At 44.4% G+C, this 22302-nt stretch overlaps 1 protein-coding gene across 2 annotated transcripts in view; it reads left to right on the top strand.

Annotated features, from left to right (window-relative positions):
* The first annotated feature begins 155 nt into the window (after nucleotides 1-155).
* SCAP (SREBF chaperone) overlaps nucleotides 156-22302 on the top strand; it is a 37953-nt gene continuing 15806 nt past the window's right edge. For both annotated transcript variants that reach the window (XM_074156880.1, XM_074156879.1), the window contains exons 1-8: nucleotides 156-277; nucleotides 8974-9103; nucleotides 10718-10875; nucleotides 13847-14067; nucleotides 15642-15747; nucleotides 16704-16876; nucleotides 17543-17669; nucleotides 21999-22111. In XM_074156880.1, coding sequence (XP_074012981.1) covers nucleotides 156-277; nucleotides 8974-9103; nucleotides 10718-10875; nucleotides 13847-14067; nucleotides 15642-15747; nucleotides 16704-16876; nucleotides 17543-17669; nucleotides 21999-22111 — 1150 coding nt within the window. The remainder of the gene's footprint in view (nucleotides 278-8973; nucleotides 9104-10717; nucleotides 10876-13846; nucleotides 14068-15641; nucleotides 15748-16703; nucleotides 16877-17542; nucleotides 17670-21998; nucleotides 22112-22302) is intronic.

The raw sequence follows: 22302 nt of genomic DNA, 5'->3' as shown, positions 1-22302 counted from the left end.
GTTTATTTTCCTTCTATGTATGTATTTTCCTCACCTGCTTTCTTTCTTTCTGATTTCTAGCTGGATACAGTGCCTTTGCTGAAGCGTTGCACATGCTGGAATCGCCTGTCCCCCTGATGTATTCCGGGATGGCAACCAGGTGACGACGGTTGAGGATGACCCTGACTGAAAAACTGCGCGAGAGGATATCGCGGGCGTTCTACAACCACGGGCTGTTGTGTGCTTCCTACCCCATCCCCATCATCCTCTTCACGGGGCTCTGCATTCTGGCCTGCTGGTGAGTCACACCGAGTACCTGTTGTCACAGGGGGCTGCTGCTTTGTGGGGTTTTCAGAGCAATGCCACGAGCTGGTTCGGGTTTCCCTGTCTTGCGGGCCGTCCCAGAAGCTCTTCTTCTTACCCTTTTATTAAATGTAGTAGATTTTTGTTATCTTTTTGCGTGGGACAGAAGACAGAGATGAAGTATCTTTGTGTGGTTAAATAAGGTAATAGTAAAAACTGATTGAATAAGTGGAGTAAAGCAGTAAGTAACATAAAAGTAATCCCCAAACACCTGGTGGTGAACTCCAAAGCCATAAATTAAAAATAGGGAGAAGGAAAGTTGATCTTTCCCTCCACCCTTGCCTGTTCTCGTCTCCGTGGAGCTTGTACTCTTCTTTTTCAGCCCTTGCCTTGGCACGCACGTATTGTTTGTTCTTGTAAATTCTCCATTCTCCTTATGAACTCTAATTTGGGTAGGAGTTGCAGCTGAATATATTTTCATGATCAGAAATATTACATGAGCCTCTTAATCATTTTCACTAAGTCATTATGATTACTAGAGTTGAGAACTTTTGTGCTCGGATTTGGGCCCAGACAGATTCTGTCATCAAGGATTTAATTCTAAGCATCTTGTCTCTTTTGGGAAAATAAACCCTATGTGATGATGTACCCTACTCCTCTGCTTTCAGAAAAGCTCTATGTGTGTTGATATAGATACAGACATAAATTTTTCTTAGAGCATCGCTGCGGATAAAGACAGACTTCTCTCACATCTACTGTTAAAAGATTATTGAAGTGATTATTTTCACATATTGAAAACCTATGAGATCACTTCTCATGCCTGTGACTCCTCAAGGTTGTGAGCAGCCATCGAGGCGTCATTTTCCTGACTTTTCACTGCTGCTTATGAATTCTTTTAACTGTCAATGATAAGTTTTATTTTCAGATCTCTTGTTCTATAGAAATATGAAGCGTCTACAAGGTCTGTGCGAGTGGATTCTACATCCTGGTTATCTTTGTTGATGTAGTTGCAGTCTTATCTGTCTGTTTGCACTTTTTGCCTTCAGCTTTGCTGCTTTCGCGTGTCAGGCCTGCATTAGCCAAAATGGAGTCCCACCATGAGCCCTTAATCACCAAATTGCCACGCCACAGCGCTCTTGCTGGCTAATTGCTTCATCAGCGCTTCCAGCGGTATTAAGCTCCTATTTTCAGTTACCTTTCGGGTGCTGTTGCTGGGATAAATGCAGAAATGCAAGGCAACTGCTTCAGTGTAAAATGTTTATCCATACAAACGTTGCACTTTGGGAGGGATCAAAACAAAAACTCCCTTTCCTAAATTTAGGATTTCCCGGACAAGAGGAAATCTGATCTAGGATTACCAGCAGCTCTCCTCGTTCTGCTCGAGAACCTTGTGCCCACTAGGTCAGAACTTTTATCATCGATTCATCTCATCCACCTCACCGTAAAATGCGAGTGAGAACTGTGCTGAAATGAGAGATCTCGAAATGAAATCTTCGAGAGAGAACCTGGTGGAAAGAATCAAGGCCTAGCTTCAGGGTAGAAGGTCACTTGGGTGATGTTTCTGTCCAATGCGGTTTATAAGGGACCCTCAGCACCATTTGTGTAGTAATGCAGATTAGTGTCCAAAACAAGCGTGGACCAATTAAGTAGTAGGAACTGTAAGTCTTTCTAACGAAGAGAGAAGGTATATGAGTGATCAAGTGGTTTCATACTGACTTTTGTCAATAGGGTCATCCTCCATGTTGCTGAGAAGGTTAGTCCCCATCCCTGAAGAAGTGGGTGGGAAAAGGAGAGAAGGTAGTAGAGCAAAAAGGAAGCATTCTCTATTCTTCAGCCTTAAACATGGTTGATAAATAAATCCTGTTGTTAAAGCAAACAAGGCTGCATTCTGCATCCTGAATTCTTGAAAGGGAGAGAGGATAAATGGAGTTTTCTCTTCTCACTTGTGTGCACTCAGAATCAAGGAGAGCTTGTAAAATTCTACTGAAGAAGGAATTGACTCTGTTGTTCTTGATTTCCTCCTTCCCACCTCAGTGAAACATGACCATCTTTGTGTTCAGATAACCTTTTTAAAAATAAGTAAATAAATGAATGACATAAATGACATGGTCCACAATTTATCCAGTATCAGTCCTGGTTCTCAATCAAGGTGACAACAGTAAACGTGTGTGTGTCATCCCTTTCCAAAAAGATCCAGTCTCAAGGACCAGGCAGTGCAGTCACCAGAGTGTCTGTTACACGTTGTTTGAACGTTTTCTGTCTTTAACCTTGGAAGTCATTTGTGTAGACACTATAAATTTAATATTCAAAGCAAAAATTCCTATGACTCATTCTTACTCTATAGTTTTAATCAAAGTCGGAAAATCCAAGTTAGTCTTAGCTTCAGAGGGAGGGTTTTCTGCTGAACTAGGTGTAGGGCTTGTTAGTTAATGTCTTGTTTTATTATATATCATTTTCATCACCCCACTTAAATGGAACTGCATTAAGAAGTTGCTATCAGACTCTTTGTGTTCCAAATCCACGGAGAACAGAGTCTCCTCTGGGACCGCATGATGAAACTAGAAGCAAGTTCTGTGTAACGAGGCCTCTCTTCTGCTTTGCAGAAAAAAGGAACCTAGCAGCTCAGAGCAAGGGGAATCTTTATAGCAAAAATAAAGGGGTTTTATTTAAATTTTTGAGGGTCCTGTCAGTGGGAAACAGGGCAAAGCAACCACCATTTATTCAGAAACAGGTATTGTTTATGCACTTACCGAGGCTAAAAAGGGAACTGTTGCTGCCAAATATCTGGCCTTTTCTACCCTCTGGCAAGGCGTTTTTAATCAAAGTTCATATCTCTTATTAGCATTGGGTTTTCAGGTTTTTCTGTCTTTGTGATACTTTAGGCTGGCTAAAAAAACCCGATACTTTAGAACAGGCTAAAAGCTTGTTCTACAGGGTGCAAAGTGGAGGTGGTGGCTGTTTTAAGGCAATATATAACTTTCCCTGTTACCTAAGACCTGGCAGCTCTTGACTTCCCTTCGTATGCACCAGCCCAAGACTATTCTGGGGTGTTGGAGATCTCCGCTTTGATTCTGAGGAGGAGGAATATGCGATTGTAGGGTTTGCAGTTCGGTTGCCAGCTGCCTCGGGCTGACCTGGCGCTGCTCCACCTTGGCTCTCTAAGCTGTCTTGAAAATATGTAAAGTAGCTGGATGAGCATTTTTTGCTTGAACCTGCTTCATGCTCGGTAACTAAAATGCACTCGTGCTCAAATTCAGCAATACCAACTTGTAGTTGATCAATTTTTCCTTTATTTTTTGCAGAAGGGTGTCGGGGTGTACCGCCACGTGAGCATCTAAAAAGAACCCTTCTCAAAACCAAAAACATTGTTGAGCTTTCCCGTCATCTGTTGTAGATCCTGCTTTTCTTCCCTTCTTTCTCTATCCTCTCTGTTCTGGTGTTCACCTCTTTCCCTGACGGTCAAAAAAATCTCTTTAAGAAAGACAAATGTGAGGAGAAACAAACCTGAGTGTTAGAAATCCCTTCCTTGGAACTGGCTTGGAGCAGTTCTCGTGTTCAAGACCTCAGCCTGTCACATCTTGCAATCCTTGCAGCATTCAGTGGCTGTGGGAAGCCAGGATGCTTCTGACAGCTCAGCACCAGCTCTTGATTTGGGTTTTAAAGTATCTTTTTACTTAAAAGATGCTTTAACATCGGTGTCTGAAGTAGTCGGTCTAGCGAATTGCTCTGTATCACTGGGTGGCTCTTTCTCCGTCTGTCCCTTTTTTGTCTCCGCTGTCAGTCGGTCTCGGGTGTCACTGACTGGATCAGCTGATACCACGTGCCTGTATAAGGCTAATTAAATTAAAGAACTAATGTTTTAGCATCTAACTGAAATACTTTATAATATGTATAATCTAGAGTGCGTACTTTGTGTGTTCTTCCATCAGACATTCTCAAAACCTGTCATAGACATGAATCCTCAAATATCACTGTGATCTATCTATAAGTATATATTCTTGCTTCCCTTATGGGGATGTTTATTTATGTTGTGTGTGTATTTATGTAGTTGGCTCAAGATGAGGGAGCTTTTGTTGAGAGTCTCAACAGTAAATCCTCTTCCTGAGCTTTGCTGCAAAATACTTCCATGAGCAGCCTACACTATCTAGATCATGTTGTGATAAGAGCTAAACAAAGGTGTGTACAGACAACAGGGGCTGTTTTAACCTTTTAAACCTTTTAAAAGCAAATTTCCTACGTTGCTGAAGATGTGCATTATAATAAAAAAATAATTCCAGGGTTTTTTTTGGTGTGCCAGACCATCTGCTAGGAAGTCCTGTTCCTGATGGGTGTGCATCGCTGTCTTCTGCTATCACAGCTGCCACAACACTTCTAGTCTCAGTAAAATATAGAACTACAGAATATTTAGAGTTGGAAGGGACCTTAAAGACCATCCAGTGCCACCCCCTGCCCTGGGCAGGGACGCCTCCCACCAGCCCAGGTTGCTCCAAGCCCCCTCCAACCTGGCCTTGAACCCCTCCAGGGATGGGGCAAATTTACTCTTTCCTCCGTTGCATTTGCATGTACTTCCAAATTCTTTGGACAAGTTTGAAAATCCTAACATGAAAAATAAAACCCAACAAAACAAAAATCTGGGTCATTCAAAAATGCCATTAAGGAGCTGTGAGTTGCTGCGTCCAGTGTTTTGGGAGGTGGCTTGACTTTCAGGATGGGAGTGGTGTGTTTCCTCTACAGAAAAATAAACTTTTTTATTAACAACAGAAAAAATCAAATACTGGATTCTCAGCTAACCACCTTCTTAGCTGCCATCAAGCAGCCTGTCATGTCTTGCGTTCTTCTCCGAGGCCTCGTGTAACCCCGAGCCCACTGGAAGCTGTGTACAAATTGCTGTTGTTTAGATGAACCTTCCTCCTTCCCAGCTTCTCAGGTGGCTTCCATAGCTAAAGCCAAGGCTTGCCGTGAAGAGCCGCTACATCTGTAGGAGGAAATCCTTCGATAGTCGAGGAGTTGACACACGTCTCCATTCCACTCTGGCAATGTGCATGTTTCTTGGCGACGAAGTGGTTTTATTTAGATGTAAATGTACTAATGGCTGAGAACCAACATGGTGGAGCAACTGACAACCATCTCCAGAGGCTAGTTGTTTTTTTTAAATGTAGAAATACTCTTTTTTTCCCAAGTTTCTGTGGTATGTAAGCTGGCGTGTTAAGGCCTTCCTTTGTGGCCTCAAGCGCAGAAAGGGAATTAGCAGAATCCAGAATTGCTTGATGTGACACGCTCAACACTGGCAAAACGTGTGATTACGGCCAAGTGGTTGTTTTGCAGGCAGCTGTGGAGATCTCAGGTTCTTCACCTTCCACTGTTGTTCTACTGTGAGTTGCTGCTCCCACAGCTCTTCCAGCCCTTCACGTTAACTCCCTACTCCACCAACAGGGCTGAGATCTATTTAACATCGCTGTTAATGACCTAAATGAAGGATCAGAGCACACACTCACCAAGTTTGTAGGTCACAGCAGACGTGGGAGAGCAGTCAGTACGGTGGAGAGTGTGGTTGCTCTTCAGAGATGCAGCCTCAAGTTGCCTCAGGGAAGCTCAGCAAAGGCAAAAAGGCAAACACAGAGCCCTGCACCTGGCATGGAATAAGCCCTCGAAGGCTGGAAAGCAGCTTTGCGGCAAAGGACAAGTTGAACATCAGTTGGGTAGCATGTCCTTGCAGCAGAAAGACCAGCTGCGTCCTGGGCTGCCCTAGCAAGCGTGGCCAGCAGGGTTAAGGGGAATGGAGTCTTCCTACTGTTTGGCCCTTGTGAAACCACTGTCCTGCATCCATTCTGGGGCTCTGCAGTATGAGGAAGGTGTTGATGTGCTGGAGCAAATCCAGGGGAACTATCGGAGTGAGGAGCTGTGGCCTATAACGGAAGAGGAGAGGCTGAGGAGACCGAGTATCTGGCCTACAGGTACTTTCTGAGAGGGTGTAGAGAAGGTGGAGGCAGATTCTTCTCAGGTACACAGTAGAAGGACAAGAGGCAGTGGACAGATGGGAAATTCTGATAGATCTAAGGAAAAAAGCGTTAATGATGACGGCAATGAAATGCTAGAATAGGTGCCTGGAGAAGCTGTGGGACCTCAGTTCTTGGGGATATGCAAACCCAGGCTGGACACGGCTCTGAGGAGCCTGTTCTTGTTGCCCTCTTGGTTTGAGCAGGAGTTTGCACTGGACCCCTCCTGAGATCCCTTCCACATGGAGGGTCTGTGATGTCTGAAGGTCACTGATCAAAGCAGGACCAATCCCAAAGTTGGGCTCAGAGCCCTGTCTGGTTGATGTCTCCAGTGATGAAGAGTCCACAGCTACTCTGGGCTCTTCCAGTGTTTGACTGCTCATATCATGATGAATTTTTTCCTTATATCTTAAGTGGAATTTCCCATGTTGTGCTTGTCTCCTCATGCACCCCTGAGACAAGTCTGGGGCAATCATCACCATAACCTCTAATTAATTAGCTGAAGACTGCGTTTTGGATTCCCTCCTCAGTTTCCTCCATGCTGGATGAGACCAGTTCACCCAATGTCTCCTTTTACCCTGTGTTCTGCCACATCACCATTTTGGTGGCCTCCACTGGACTGGCTGTGGTAGCACAGGCTGGTGAGGCTCTGGAGGTCATCTGGTCCAAGCCCCCCTGCTCACGCTGGCTTTAGGGGTGCTGTACTGGATGATGAGGGTGAAGAAGGTGGCTCCTTGCTCCTCAGGCTGGATATGGTTGACAGGGATGAAGGGAGGGCTGTAGACACCTTCCTGGCAGGTAGCTAAACTAGGAAAAAGCACTTGTGAAATGTTCGGCATCCAGGAGACCTTGGTGTTTCCATCACCCTTCTCTTGGTGCCGTAGCTGTGACCTCTGGCAGCAGTTAGGTCTTCACCGCGGACCGTGGAGATGTGACCATCAGCGTTTCCTGTAGCTTCTGGCTATGGAGGCTTCCTGATCCGGTGCTTCAGCGGCATTTCTGACAGTAGCCTGGTCCTAGAGATGAAGAACCAGAGAAGCATCGCTTCTGAAGCCTAAGCTGCTCCACCAGCGCTGGTGAAGCAAAACCAGCCTGTCCCGTTGTTACTCCGGTTGTTCAGATTCAGTGCCTGTAAATGAGTTAAGTTCTATAAAAATGTTATTGTTCTGACTCCTTAAAACTGATAGGCAGTTGCTCAGGGAAATCCACCTCGGGCTAAGCACGTAGTAGGAATTTAGAATTTTCCTTAGATTTCTGGCCACGCTCAGTCATCAACGTCGCAATCATTTAGTGAAAAAATCATTCTTCCTCGGTCACCTGTTCAACTCATTCTGCTTTGTTTATCGCATATACTCAATTTTTTTAATTTTAATTTGTTTCTATCTCAGCCTCAGTCAGAGGCAGGATGATTGCTGTGTGTCTCCCCCGGGCTTTGGTTTTCAGCAGCTCGTTTGTGACAAGCAGGTGCGACGTGTCATTTCGAAGGACTAAAACTGATTGCTAATTGTGAGAGAAAAGGGGATGTGTCTCCAGATTGTGCCTGTTCTTGGGCATTTTCACCTCTGCTGTATTACGATATGATTTTGTTATTCCTTTTTCTCTTCCCTCCAGTTGTACAATGAAATAATAATAATTAGATGTTGTATTTTTTGTCACACTTAATAAAGTAGCAAATCCGACAAGCTTTGCTTTGGATTTCATTGTTCTTTTTTAGCGTTTTATTGTTCAGTCTTTAGTTGTTGCTCCGTGGCCTTTGATGATTCAGGCAAATCCTTAACAAAGTGGGCAGAGTATTGCAGGAAAACAATCCCAAGGCCTTTATATTTATTCTGGCAATATTGCAGGAAAAGCTGAACTATAAATGGAGAAATATGTCAGAAATTTAATTCCTGGTAGGTTGTCGTGCATCAGAATGAAAAGAGAGAAGTTATATCGTCAGAAAGCCCGGGAAATTCAGGTCTCTGGTTCATTTGGTGCTGATAATTCCAGCTTCTTGGTCGATGTCAGTCTTCTTTTTTCCACCAGTTAATTCTGATACGGTTTTAATCGCTTGCGAGAACTTCTGGAGCTAAAAACAATATTCTAAACTCCCTGAAATCGCAGTTTCTCAACTTTCAAATAGTTTGAAGTCTTTGTTGTGGGGTAACTGCTAGAATCATTTGAAGATTGTAGTAGCAAAAAGATAAGGTTTGGTGTCTCATTGCTACTATTAAAAGTGCTTCGAGGGCCAACGAAGTTAATGACAAATATTGGAAATAGTTTAAATCTTAATGAGGAAAGTGGGGTGATTAATGTGGGGTTTGGGTCAGGAAAGCCACCGTCTGAATACAATGAATGTCTCATTTTTTGTGCGGGCTGCGGGATAGTTGAGACATGGCTGTGTTTAATTGATGTTTTTAGCACTACTAACTTTCAGGTGATGGAGAGTAATCCAGGTGAGGTCCTGCAAGAACTTCCCTTCTTTTTCTCCCAGGATTTCCAGTTATCCTTTTCCATGGAGAAAAAACCCAATTATCTCTTGTGTTGGGGAAATAGGAACAGTTCCTGCAAGAGCTAACGCCCTCTTGCATCGCAGCCGTGTCTCCTGTCCTGCAGAGCTTGGATTAACCTGGAGTGGGCTCATTTTTCACGACCCATTCATTTTTTGAGCTCTTTTGTCTAACCACAATGTTTCTTGCTTATGTCTTAACTGCAGTTACCCGCTGCTGAAGCTGCCGCTGCCTGGAACGGGACCTGTGGAGTACAGCACCCCTGTGAAGGATTATTCCCCACCCTCTCCGGAGGCGGCTCTGCAGCAAGGGGATCTCGGCGAGCGTCCTGACTGGGTGAGTCCTGGGTTTATCGAGTAATATTTGTGTAACTGCTAAGTTTAGGCTGTATTTGTCTTGTCAGAAAAACAGATGCTAGGCATTTGGAAGAGCTAAAAGCTCTGAAATGGTGTTTAAGAGCCTATTTTTCAAGGATAACTTTACCTAAGGCAAGGAGTATGATTTTTAAAGAGTTATTAGGTTTTAAATAAGTTTAATGATGGGTTCTGGGAGAACAAGCCTCCTGCTGACACACAACGGCTTCACGTACCTGCCCTTGGCCTCCTCTGAAGGGTGAGAATAGGATTTAGTCAGCCCTTTACTGCCGTGACAGTCTGTGGAGATGCTGCCAGTAATTCCGACGGTGATTATGGTGTTGTCAGCCTCTCTCCGAAGGAGTCTGAGTTTCAACCAGCTTATCCTTCGAAGACTGGATATATCGGATATCCTTCGAAGCTGTCGGAATGGGAATGTCTGTCTGACCTGGAGGTGGAAGACAGACTGTCCAGCTCCTCAGTGCTTGCAATTTTCTCTCTTTTGGCTTTAAAATATTGCATCTAGCAGGGTTTTTTTCTGATGTTGTCAATAGTCTGGGCTTCATCTCCAAGACATAGGCTTTTTTCTTAAAGTCACAATCAAGAGTTTTTCATTTTAATTAGAATTTAGGCAGCCAAGGACTGGCTGTGGAGCTGGCTACTACAGTGTGGTCCTGGGATGCTTGAAGAACCTTCTGAATGGAATATAATCTGAAAGTCGGGGTTGGTTTTGTTTGTTTGTTTTTATTTGGCTGGTATGTATCATGCAGGTAAACTAGACTTATAACCTTATCGTAAGGGTAAGGAATTGACTTTTCTTTTGCATGAGCAAACTGGAGCCCTGATGCTTTCCAAGAAGGCTGATAACCTGGTCCAGGAAATCAGGAAACAATTACAAAATCATCCTTTGTCACCTGCATTGTTGTTTTTCATTCCAAGGTCTCTCTTAAGTAGAAATTACCTGTTAGCTTAATGCTTTTGATGCCTTCAGCTCTCTACTCTCTCCACGTGTGTTCTTCTCACTGTGATTTAAATCATTTGCCACCTTTTACGCTCCATGGTGCCACTGAGAGCTTTTTTTGCACTGTGCTGTTAACTCGGGCTGCTGCTGGCTGATTAAATCATCCCTTCTCTGCTTTGTTGCCTAGTTCAGCTAATAGAGGACAAAAGTTCTGGCTGCCACAGCATGTGGAATTCCCCAGAGCGGGGTCAGCAGCCTGGGCACAGAGACCAGGAAGATTTAAATGGCACACGGCAGAACCAACACAGGTTGGGGGGAGCCACAGCCTTGTGAGAGGCAGCGAGTTCCTGCTCCTGCCTTTCGTCCCTGTACCAAATTCAGCAGGAGCTGGGAGCCTCTGCCTCACAAAGAGGCGCAAAATGACGCCAAAATGGTCAGTAGCATTTTGCCTCTTTGAGAAACAGACTCTTTTTGTTCTTGCTAGGTTGGTACTGTCATGTTTCACCTCTAATTTGGGAAAGGAAAATATAGGCTGGCAAACCCCTTCCTGAAAGGTTGCCAAGCTGGGGTCTAATTCCGCTGAGCAGCTTCCCGCTCGCCGTGTGTTTTCATTCTCCCTCTGGTTTTTCCCCACAGTATGTCGGTGCTCCCGTGGCCTACATCCAGCAGATCTTTGTGAAAGCTACTGTCTCCCCGTGGCAGAAGAACTTCCTCGCCGTCGATGTGTTTCGTTCACCCCTCTCCCGCGTCTTCCAGCTGGTGGAGGAGATCAGAAACCATGCCCTGAGAGACAGGTAATTAATTAGTATTCATTAACTTTTGTGTAGAAGGCAGGCTGACCCACTGTTGCACACACCCGTCTTCTAAATTACTGCCTCCTAAGTCTGATTATTAGCTCTGAATTTGTAAGATTCTCAAAATTAAAAGAAAACAAGAGGTTGCTGCTAACAAGTGACATCGTATCCATCCTGCGTGTTTAGCTTTTGTGTTGGACAACTTCCCTGTCCTCTAGTCACTGATAATTGTCAGGAACCTTCCAGGCAGAGTCCCAGGCCTGTTAGAGTCGATGGCAGCATCATATAATCCCTTCATAAACACGCGAGCTTTGTATTAAAGCACATTCATTTGACCCCCACCATGCCTGTTGTGAAGCTCTTCTGGAATTTCTCATGGTCGGGAACCTTCTCCTGACTTTCTATATTTAGGACCAGTTTATACCTGCTTGTTTTTGTCCTGATACACTCTTTGTACAAAAATAGCTTTCCCTTTGCTTCCAGGTATTTACAGGGAGAACTCATTCTCTCCACCCCGAATCCCTGTCATCATCAATTTTACATGTTATGAAGCGATTGATCAATGTCTCCGTGTCCTTCTCTGTCATTTCCAGCTGATGAGCTCCCACCTTATTGCAGAAACCCTTGTTAGTCCCCAAGTCTTGTACTTTGTACTGTTAATAGAGGGTGATTGAGTTTATTCCAGCCCTCCCGTCATCCATTGCAGATACTCTGTTCCTTTTCTGTATTAACGCTGTTTATTTATTTCGTGTCATTGCCAGCTATCCCTATATCTTATTCCACAATTATTAATAACAATACATAATAATCCTCCGAACTGTCTGTGAGAAATTCCACTTTGTTTTCCTCAATAATGGTGGTTCCCCTTTCAGCAGCCCCGTGATCGTTTTCCTGTTAACCTACTTCTTTACTGCACCCCCATTTTTGTGTGAACTTTTGTCTTTCCTGTGCATTTTCTGTGTGGTGCTGCATCAGAAGCTTTACTGGGGCCCAGGCAGATGAGACCTGCTGTGCTTTCCCCATCCAAGAAGTCAGGCATTTTAAAGAAAAGACCGCTCAGATTAGTTTAGCATATTCTCTCTGTAAAGCAAAAATACATTTTATACACCTTAACTTGCCTCTCTTTGTTTTTTAAAACAAGTTTTCCTTCAATTTCTAAGTTTTTATCTAAGGACAGAAGTTCATCCCTGCTTGTCTGTCTGTGTTCATTACCATTCTGTATGAGAATAATGATGCTGAGAACAGGCCAAGTGTGGTGTCTCGTTATCTCCCCTTGGTGTTGCCCTTGATGAAGCAAAATTAAACTTGTGCAGCCACCAGAAAAAAAAAAAAAAGACTTAAGCGCTTAGACCTAAACCTTGGGATAAAAGCTCCCACTTTGGTGACGGACTCAGATATTTCAGGAAGCATCTAACTTTGAGATTGATACTGACAACAAGGATGCTCATAATGACTTTCGGGGTAATTTTAGAATCTACATTAAGTGCAGCTGATTTTCGTAACATGAAAAAAGGCTTTTTTTTTGTACTAAAGTACAGAAGGAGCTGAAGATTATTGACAATGGGATGGGAAACACAAGGTGATTCTATTTCCATCAGCTCGCTCAAACTTGGAGCAGTCGTTTGTAAAACACAAGAAGTGAGCTGAAATTTGTAGCTTGCTCCAGTTCATGGTTTTTGGTATCGCTCTGTATCCACAACGTACTGGTAGGGACATTGGCTGTGTGAGTTTAGTTAGGCTTATCTGCAATATAAACTGTTATCACTGTTATATTTCAGAGTCAGCTAAAGCAGAAATACAAAACAATAGTTGTGTTACCCCTCCTGGAGCTATTATCGAAGGCATCACTGCATCAGTTCCTTTAAATTATCTTTCAGAAAGCTTCTGTTCCTATAAACACAGTAGTTTCCAGTATTTTCTTTCGATAGGTGTGACTTTTCTAGGTATCCTGCCATACAGCAACAGGATGTAGATTCTGGAGGGAGCGTTCACAAGGACGTAACTCAAATCATCATTATCATTGCCTGGTTCCTGTGTTTGCTCTTTGTTGTCATTATTGAAAAATCCTCCTCTAGAGAAGGGATTTTACAACAGGATCCTGACTGCGTTGTTTTTTGGAGCCACCATAATCTGTAAGGCTGGAGCCAGGGAAGACTGGGCTCTTGCATCTTAATTTAACCTTCATTAATTATACCCTTTCTGGGCAAATCCCACCGGTTGCCCGTATCGCACTGAGGGAGACGGTTCTCTTTTGGATCAGCAGCTCTTCCTTCTGTAGCCAAATTGTGGGCTGACAGGTTTTGTCACTAAACCTCCGCAGTCAGATCCTATCGTGAGCCCAAGTCAAGTCTTGCTTGAATTACTAGTTGATAAGGCTGATGTAATTGCGTTAAAATGAAGTTTTAACACAAGTTTCTTTTCATACCAGTTCCACCTCTATTGATTTCTCAACCTGTAAAGCATTTTATTTTCCCTACAGCGCAGATGAATTCTGAAAACATTTTGCACGGTTGCAGATATTGAATTCTTTGTACATTTTAGAGCAGTCTGTACACCTTAAATAATCTACCTCAGGAAGGTTACTAAAGATTTCCATAAAGTGTCCCTCTGTATATATGGAAATAAATATGCAGAGGGTCTTTGTAGGAGAATTCCAAGAGACAATTTCTCTGTAGACTGGAGGTATTTTACATGTGGAACTGCAGATTGTGGCAGTGGCACCTAGGATGGGTGAAGAGTGAAAGCTCTACGGCCAGAGTGTGCAGAGAAATGATAATGGGGTTCTGGGGTCTGTACACGTGAGATCCCAGTGAGATTCCCAGTCTGTGGTCCCGAGGTTCTTGATCCAGTTATTAAGAACAAGAGCAGTAACATAGATGGCACCTTGGGGTGTTCATCTCAGCAGCTTTGCCTTTTGTTTGTGGGAGTTGCAACACACCTAACACTGTCTAACCTTTTATTTGCCTTTCAGTTCTGGTGTCAAAAGCCTGGAGGAAGTTTGCCTTCAGGTAACGGATCTTCTGCCCGGCCTCAAGAAGCTGCGGAATCTGCTTCCCGAACACGGCTGCCTGTTGCTGTCTCCAGGCAACTTCTGGCAGAACGACCGCGAGCGATTCAATGCTGACCCAGATATCATCAAAACCATCCACCAGCATGAACCAAAGACATTACAAACGTCGGCTACTCTCAAAGGTAAGAGGCTGAAACGCCAGAGAAGCTTTGAGAGATACCTACAGCTTGGGTCGCTGTATTGTCTGCAGTATCTCCAACATCTAGATGGCCAATCTTAGCATATTGGCGGGTGTTTTGTTACTCGCAGCATCTGAAACGAAGCTACCAAATAAATGTCATCTCTCATTTCATATCTGTATTTGAACTCAGGTCTGGTTTTGTGGAAAGTGAATAATTCCACTCGGTCAGAATCCTTTCTATAGGTGTAAAAATAGCAGGTAACTTGTCCAAATCTTTTTGTTCCTCTTACTCTACGTATGCTTTAATGTATCTTTCCCCTCATGCTGTTGTCTGTCGTACTCAAAGACTGTCTCATTGTCACAGATAAATGAACATTCATTCTCCTCCCACTGATTGTTGCTTGCTTATACCCCAAATTGACACTGGATATCATAAAAGTATTTTTCTCTCTTAATTAAAAAAAAAACAGACCTCTGAGCGTGTCTGGGATCGCATCATTTAGTGGTTCCATAAGGCCAGAGGAACTGCTCTTCCTGTGTTTTTAAAGGAACTTTGTAGGTGTCAGGAAGCCATGTCTGAAAAGGGGGTTGTAACCCTAAAATAAGTTTGTTTTAAAGGTTATTTTTGGAGCATCTCTTTGAGCACTCATTCGCAAACATGACAGAGGTTCACAATATCCTAGGAATTCCTGAGAACAGTGGTGGTGGTGCAGCAGCAACGTTTGGGGCTTCGCTTCGGAGCGGGTTATGATCTCGTTGAGAGCTTATGGGTTAGGATTAGAGGGTGGACCTTGCCTGCTTCAGACTGTTTGGTCAGGAAGAAGAAGATGAGGACAGACAACTTTCCCACAGGAAGGAAGATTTTTCTTGTTTTTAAAGGGAGTTTCCCATGTTTTAATTTGTGCCCGTTACCCCTTGTCCTGTCACTGGGCACCACTGAGAAGAGAAGCTGGTGAAGGGTCTGGAGCACAAGTCTTGTGAGGAGCGGCTGAGGGAGCTGGGGGTGTTCAGCCTGGAGAAAAGGAGGCTGAGGGGAGACCTTCTCGCTCTCTACAACTCCCTGAAAGGAGGGGGTAGCCAGGGGGGGGTCGGTCTCTTCTCCCAAGGAACAAGCGATGGGACAAGAGGAAACGGCCTCAAGTTGTGCCAGGGGAGGTTTAGGATGGAGATTGGGAAAAATTTCTTCCCAGAAAGGGTTATCGAGCGTTGGAATAGGCTGCCCAGGGCAGTGGTGGAGTCACCATCCCTGGAGGGATTGAAAAGCCGGGCAGACGTGGTGCTGAGGGACATGGGTCAGTGGTGGGTTTTGTCAGTGTTGGGTTGATGGTTGGACTTGATGATCTGAAAGGTCCCTTCCAACCTGGACTATTCTATGGTTCTATTCTATGATTCTTTATTCCCCTGCATCAGGTATTTCTACACATGGATAATGTCTCACCAGAACACTGAGAAAGCGCTTCCTGTGAGAACAGTAGTTCTCCTTCATCATTCTTCACAACGAACGCCTCTTGTATCCCATCTTTTTTCTTTATTTTGCTGTTATGCTAATGTTTTCTTCACACTGGTGTTTTGCAGATCTGTTGTTTGGACTCCCCGGGAAGTACAGCGGGGTGAACCTGTACAATCGGAAGCGCGTGGTGTCATACACTGTCACACTGGGGCTCCAGCGATACGATTCCAGGTGAGGAGCTTTAGCTGTGCTATTTCTCTGTTAGCAATCCCTGCGTCAATTCTTGGCGAGTTTGCTGTTTTCTCTACTCTGATTATTGTTATGTTTTTCTTTAATCTCCATTTTTTCATGTTTTAGAGTATTTTAGGATCTTCTGAAGGTGGTATAGAAAAACAGGGTGCTTTTTTGGGGAGAAAACTTGCTGTGTTTTAAGGAAATACTGATAAAATACTATCAGTTCTCAGGTTCTCTTTAAGAAAGTGTATATATAATCCCCAAAGCTGCCAGTGGGAGTTCCTCTGATGATGCTTCATCTGCCCACAGAGCTGTCGCTGGTGCAGCCAAGGCCCAGTAGGTCTGTTTTGACCCAGTTCCTGGTACACAGAGCGGTTTGCTTTCCAGTAAGCGCTAATTTAACTGGTACCAACTGTGAAACCCCTTTGGCAGTGTTGGCAGAGCTGGCTGGAATGGGGCGGATGTGAGGACTGAACGCTCTGCTCAGCGTGGCACAGAATTCCCTGAGGAACGCCTAGGATGGAATTGGCAGGGCAATAGTTGAAACTCGCTCTGCTGCTGCCTGTGCAGGAACCCTTCAGCCTCCAGGACTGTTATGTAGCGCCTTTCATCAGCTGCACTTACCTAAAATTCAGGCAATGTTTAAGACTATGGCATGTTCTGTTCCCCAGGGGCAAGATTTTTGGTTGATGAGCCTTTGCTTTAAATAGTTTTGCTGAGTCTTCACGGTTATCTTTGAATCTTCGTAGAAATCAAGGCCTGGAAGATTGTCACTGCAGAGATGTGACAAATGTCGTTTGGGCCACAGCGGAACAGATTTATCAGTCAGGCCTAGAGAGAACCGTGATCTGCGAATCTGCGGAGCTTCTTCCTGCATGATCCTGAGCTCCTCCTCGGAATTGTGTGCTGGGTGTTGGGTGCAATGACATATTCCTTCTTGCTTTTCGCCTCAGGTTCCTCAGCAGCCTCCGCTCTCGCCTCAAGCTGCTACATCCCAGCCCCAACTGCACGCTGCGAGAGGAGAACATCGTTCACGTCCACTTCAAGGAGGAGATCGGCATCGCCGAGCTGATACCCCTTGTTACCACCTACATTATACTCTTCGCTTACATCTACTTCTCCACACGTAGGTTTGTGGGGTGGAGAGAAGCCTTGAGGGGAGAGCAAGCTAATAACTCCCCTGCCAGCTGAATATATGTAAGGGATCAGTGGCGTGATGCCCTTTCCCCGGCTGCAGATAAGAGACTCCTCTCCATAGCACTGCAGTTCTGTCCTGTTTTAGCAGGAAAGGTGGTGGTGAAATTTTACCCTGAACTGTCCTGTAAGGAATTACTAGTCCTGTTTATCTGATTTCTGCTGATTTGGCCCTCTTGGCCAGTGTGGTGGTGTTCCTTGTGATCCCTTCTGAGGTGTTTTCTGTCTTAGGCAGCTTTAGGTGCCATAGTAATGACATTTTTTTCTAGTTTAGGGACACTAACTCATTGTCAGACAGATTAAGTAGATGTTCTGAGGTTGTAGACCTTACTAGCCACATTTAAGTTTCTTTTTTCATGCCTCAACAGTGCTGTACTGGAAATAGCTTGAGTTGAGCTGCAAGCCATGCATTACCCTTGCTACTGGGAGGGTCTGGGAGCTGCATTTCAGACATGAGGCTGAAGTACCATTACTTCTGGGTGGCAGGGCGTTAAGCTCCCTGCTGGAATGAGTCAGGATGAGCATCCCTTCTTGGTCTTTTTATTAATATGTCATTTTCTTTTGCTTGGTCACCAAGCCTTTGCGTTCTGTTTTTCAGGGAAGATTGACATGGTGAAGTCAAAGTGGGGCCTGGCCCTGGCAGCGGTGGTGACGGTGCTCAGCTCTCTGCTCATGTCCGTCGGGCTGTGTACACTATTTGGTTTGACGCCTACTCTTAATGGAGGGTAAGTTTCCAGCACCCAAACCTCTTCCTAAAGAAGGGTGGATGGAGTTGAAATCATTTGAAAAACAGCTGTTAAATGCTTAGTCTGCTAGATCTAGTATTTTTCAAACAAGCTTACGTATCCAGAGAAGGGCAATGGAGCTGGTGAGGGGTCTGGAGACCAAGGAGAAGGGTCTGGAGAACTTGTGAGGAGTGGCTGAGGGAGCTGGGGGTGTTCAGCCTGGAGAAAAGGAGGCTGAGGGGAGACCTTCTCACTCTCTACAACTCCCTGAAAGGAGGGGGTAGCCAGGGGGGGTCGGTCTCTTCTTTCAAGGAACAGGTGATGGGACAAGAGGAAACAGCCTCAAGTTGCACCAGGGGAGATTTAGGACGGATATTGGGAAAAATTTCTTCCCGGAAAGGCTGCCCAGGGCAGTGGTGGAGTTGCCATCCCTGGAGGTGTTTAAAAGCCGGGCAGACGTGGTGCTGAGGGACATGGGTCAGTGGTGGTTTTTGTCAGTGTTGGGTTGATGGTTGGACTTGATGATCTGAAAGGTCCCTTCCAACCTGGACAATTCTATGAGTCTATGATATTTTACACACTGCCGTGCAAAATTATGATGAGATCTCCTCCTGGCCAGCAAACAGACCTGATCCCAGTCTTCCTGGAGATACATTCTTGCTTAGCAGTTGGCTTTTTCTGCCTAAAGCAGAAGGAATTGTTGGGACAACATCTCAATAGCTCGATTTCCTGGCAGCCAGGTAGGCTCTCGCATACCTCCCTCCTGCCGTGACTTGTCGGAGCATCCAGAAGAGCTTGTTACCTTTTCTCTGGCTGATGGGAGGTTCGTTAACATTTTACTCAGAAAAATCTTTAAAGGTGGCGGAACTGACCTGCAGTTTTTGTGCCTGGGACACTTTGCACCCACCACTGATGGTTGTTGGCTCTTCTTTTAACTGGGGTTCCTGTGTGTGTTACAGTTGGCATTTGGGACTTTTGATGTGGTTATATTTATAATGTGTTATATTTGTGTCAAGCTGAAACCCCCTGAGAAAGCTCTAACAGGCACCTCACTTACCTGAGTTCTACACACTCTTCATTTCTCGTTAATTAAAGTTCACTTCAGAATCTTTCTTTCCATTTTCAGATCCCTTTCCTAAGTAGTTAAGGAAACATCCATCGCTTTTCTTCCCATCTCCTCCTCGCAGCTGGACACCGCCGGGATGAAGTCTCACCCATGAGGGAGACTCCTCGGTGCTGGTGATAATTTACCAGGAGCCAGATCTAGATGGAGGGATTCCTCTCTAGAAGCCTAAAAATTAATCATATCAATGAATAATTGACGTCACAAGCTGAAATATTTGTTGTTTCTGGTTTTACTGCTGTGGTGCCTATGAACCCTAATTATGGATCAAGACCATGTTATTCTCTGAGCTGTTCAAATAAAACAAATAGGATCCACTGGGAGTTTATAACTTCAATTAATGCAAGAAAAAAGGCGATATTTGGATGCAGATACATGGGGGGAATCCAAGGGAACCACTTTGGTTAGTGCAATGACCAAGGCCTTTCTATTTTATCTGCCTTCCTGTTGTCACACGGAAGGACTGAACTCATCTAGTTATTCCTCCTAGAGGACAGAAAAAGTTAATTCAGTCCTTATTTCTAAAAATAGTTTTCCAGCAACATTTCTTTGCTTTTAAATGATGGCACAGAGAGCTTCCTTTGGGGTTCAAACTTAATTCTTGCAATACTTCATAAATGATGTCTAATTAGATGGAAGACCCTTGGATTCTGTGGTGAGGGGGTCTGATGACACTGAGGTTTTTATAATTTCTGGTGAGTGACCTTTTCCTGATTCCTCAGGGTCTGGCAGAGCACTTTTCCTCTGGGGCCTGACTGGGGACAGAGTGTTCTTGGTGTGTCATACACCAGTGGCAACATGGTAGGAGTTGGCCAGCTTAGGGTTAAACTTTGATCTGACTTCCAGCCTTTTTTTTTAATCCGTTTTATTTCTAGCAGAGCCTTCCAGATGTGGGTGTGCTTGTTTTTAACAGTACCTGTATTTATAATACGCCTTTTTCCCCTCACTGGTTTCTGTAAGGTATTAAAATAACAGCTTGTTGCTTAGAGATCATCGCTGTTTGCTTGCTACAGACATGATATACAAACTGGACCTTAGTCACTGTCGATCATCTCTTAGAATGAAGTAAAATAGTTATAGGTGAAGTAACCATCGGTCTTATTTCATGGAAAATAAAATGGAGATAGATGACGTGATCTAGGTTGTCTCTTCACAAGTATATTTGGAGCCAGAGAAGTTCTGGGCTTTTTATGGGTTATCAGTAGTTAACCCATAAAACCACTGCTGACTGTGGGGTGCTGGATCATGTTATGATGCAGCACCTTCTGGCATCGAAGCGACGAGTGGAGTGTAAATATTTCAGGAGATGGGCACGGTGCAGGATCTCCCCTTGCTCTTCCTCTTCCTCTTGGAAGCTCTTTCTCAGTGCTTGGCACTGTACGGCGGAAAATACCACGAGGATCTCTTGCCACCTGCCTCACACTGAACGGAGACAAATTAACTTAGGTTTAATTATCTTCTGCGGTAGAAGCTGTGGTTTAAGAAGGACATAGTTGATGAGAGAATTATGAGTTTTCTTTTCCATATTTGTACTCCCTTCTCAAGGTTCACTGCATTTATCTGGAAATGGTGCTAGACCCTCTGCGTATCTTACTGGACGTAAGGACAGGACTCCACAAGGACTCTGCAAGACCCTACCCTTGCAGATAACACGCTCCGCAGGAGGGTGCTCTGCTGTGCCGGGCCTGTTTGTTGCACTCTGTTTATTTAGAGATTTCCATCCCTGAGGATTACAAAGAGCTTTTCTCACATCTGTCTCCTGTCCTAAAGTACTGCTGGGAGGAGAGACACAGGTTATGAACTGAAAACGCTTTAGATAAAGGCAGGACTGAGTTGTACTTCCTGTTAACGTCAAAGAATCCAAAATCTAGAAAGTTGCCCACGAGGGGCTTATATATATTAGTATTTTTTTCACTCACGATGGAAATTCACTGCATGCGCAGCTTTTGGATGGGAAGAGACCAATGTGTTGCACAATTCTTAGAGCTAAAATTTGGTTAGGATACCTGGAAAAGGGTGCGTGGAGTTTGGTTTTTGATTCGTTGGGATTTTTTTGGTAATCTTGCTTTCCGTGGAGCTTTTCCCATTTTTTGAGGGACTCAACTGGAATGAAATAGCTGAGTTAGCAGTGGTTTCAGACAGATGTTTTTCCCCGGCTGAGGAAAGGCAGAGGCTGCTGACAGCTCTATATTCAAACCTTGTTGAAACCCGTGTCAGATGGCCGTAGGCGATTGAAAATAGCTTTTGGAAAGATGGTGCTTGGGGGTTATGGCAGAAAACAGGAGGCTTTCTTCCAAAACCCTGTTGTTTAACTGTCTTGGCTGTTAGCGATTAGCCAAGGGGTGTGTGTGCGCACACACATACGTTCTCCTTTTGGAGCCACACATATCGGCACAGCACAAATCCATCACCCTCCCCAGTGAAAGCTTTAGTATTTTTGCTTAAGTTTAGCTGGAGGGAAATGAAGAAATTTACTCTCTGCCATGTGCTGGCATGAAACAGCTTTTTCTCTCTAGTCTGGACTGCAAGGAGCTCAAAAGAGAGAAAAAAATGTAGGGTTGAGAAGAAGAGTTGAATAAAGTCACAGGAGTGACCTTGCGTAGTCTTACTCTGCTGCGTGTGTTGGAACTAGATGGTCTTTAAGGTCCCTTCCAACCCAAACCATTCTATGATTCTGAAGAGCAAACCCATTAAAATGTGTTTTCTTGACTCCTGTGCTCGTCACTTGAGCTCTTTTTTTTTAAAAAGTTTCATTTAATGTAATGCTGAGCTGTGATTTAGCAGGATTTTCGCTGTTGATGGTGGGACGCGCTCCCTACCCTCTTGTTGTAATGACTATTACTGACTCTATTGCACTGTTGTTCAAAGTCCACCTTTTTGATTTGCGCCTCTTTGTACTAGATGCTGGAGAGACTCTTTGATGGGCACTATTCCAACCCTGGGAAGCATTAAGACTAATTTAGTGATGGTCTACAGTGGCCGTTTTCCAGAAAAACAGGCAAAATGTTAACATCTGTCCAAAGCAGATGAAATACAGAACCCTTACCTCATCATAGAGTCATACTGTATGAGAAGGGATTTGGCTGAGAGCACTGGATGGTGTTTCCTGGCCATGACTCTAGGATGTGTGTTTGCTGCTTCATTTGAATTTTCCCCTTCTTTTTCACCAAGGATCTCATTCTCACTTGTGCTTCTGTTCCCTCTAGAGAGATATTTCCGTACTTGGTTGTAGTCATTGGCCTAGAGAACGTGTTGGTTCTCACCAAGTCCGTTGTCTCTACGCCCGTTGACCTGGAAGTAAAGCTACGCATTGCCCAAGGTACGCAGCCTGCTCTGGAAAAACATCGAGAGAGGGAAAATTTGGGTAGTTCAAGGCCTGGGAGGTGGGGAATGATCTTAATTCTGTTCTGCAAAGGAAACAAGGACTCTGTGTGTTGAATCTAATTCGGAATTATATTCTGTTAGTCATTTTGTACTGTTTTTTTAATTCCAAGAACCAATATAAGCTTG

Source organism: Numenius arquata, chromosome 12 (assembly GCF_964106895.1).
Source record: "Numenius arquata chromosome 12, bNumArq3.hap1.1, whole genome shotgun sequence".
Lineage (NCBI taxonomy): Eukaryota > Metazoa > Chordata > Aves > Charadriiformes > Scolopacidae > Numenius > Numenius arquata.
The sequence above is the reverse complement of the archived record's forward strand: the minus strand, read 5'-3'. Positions and strand labels throughout refer to the sequence as shown.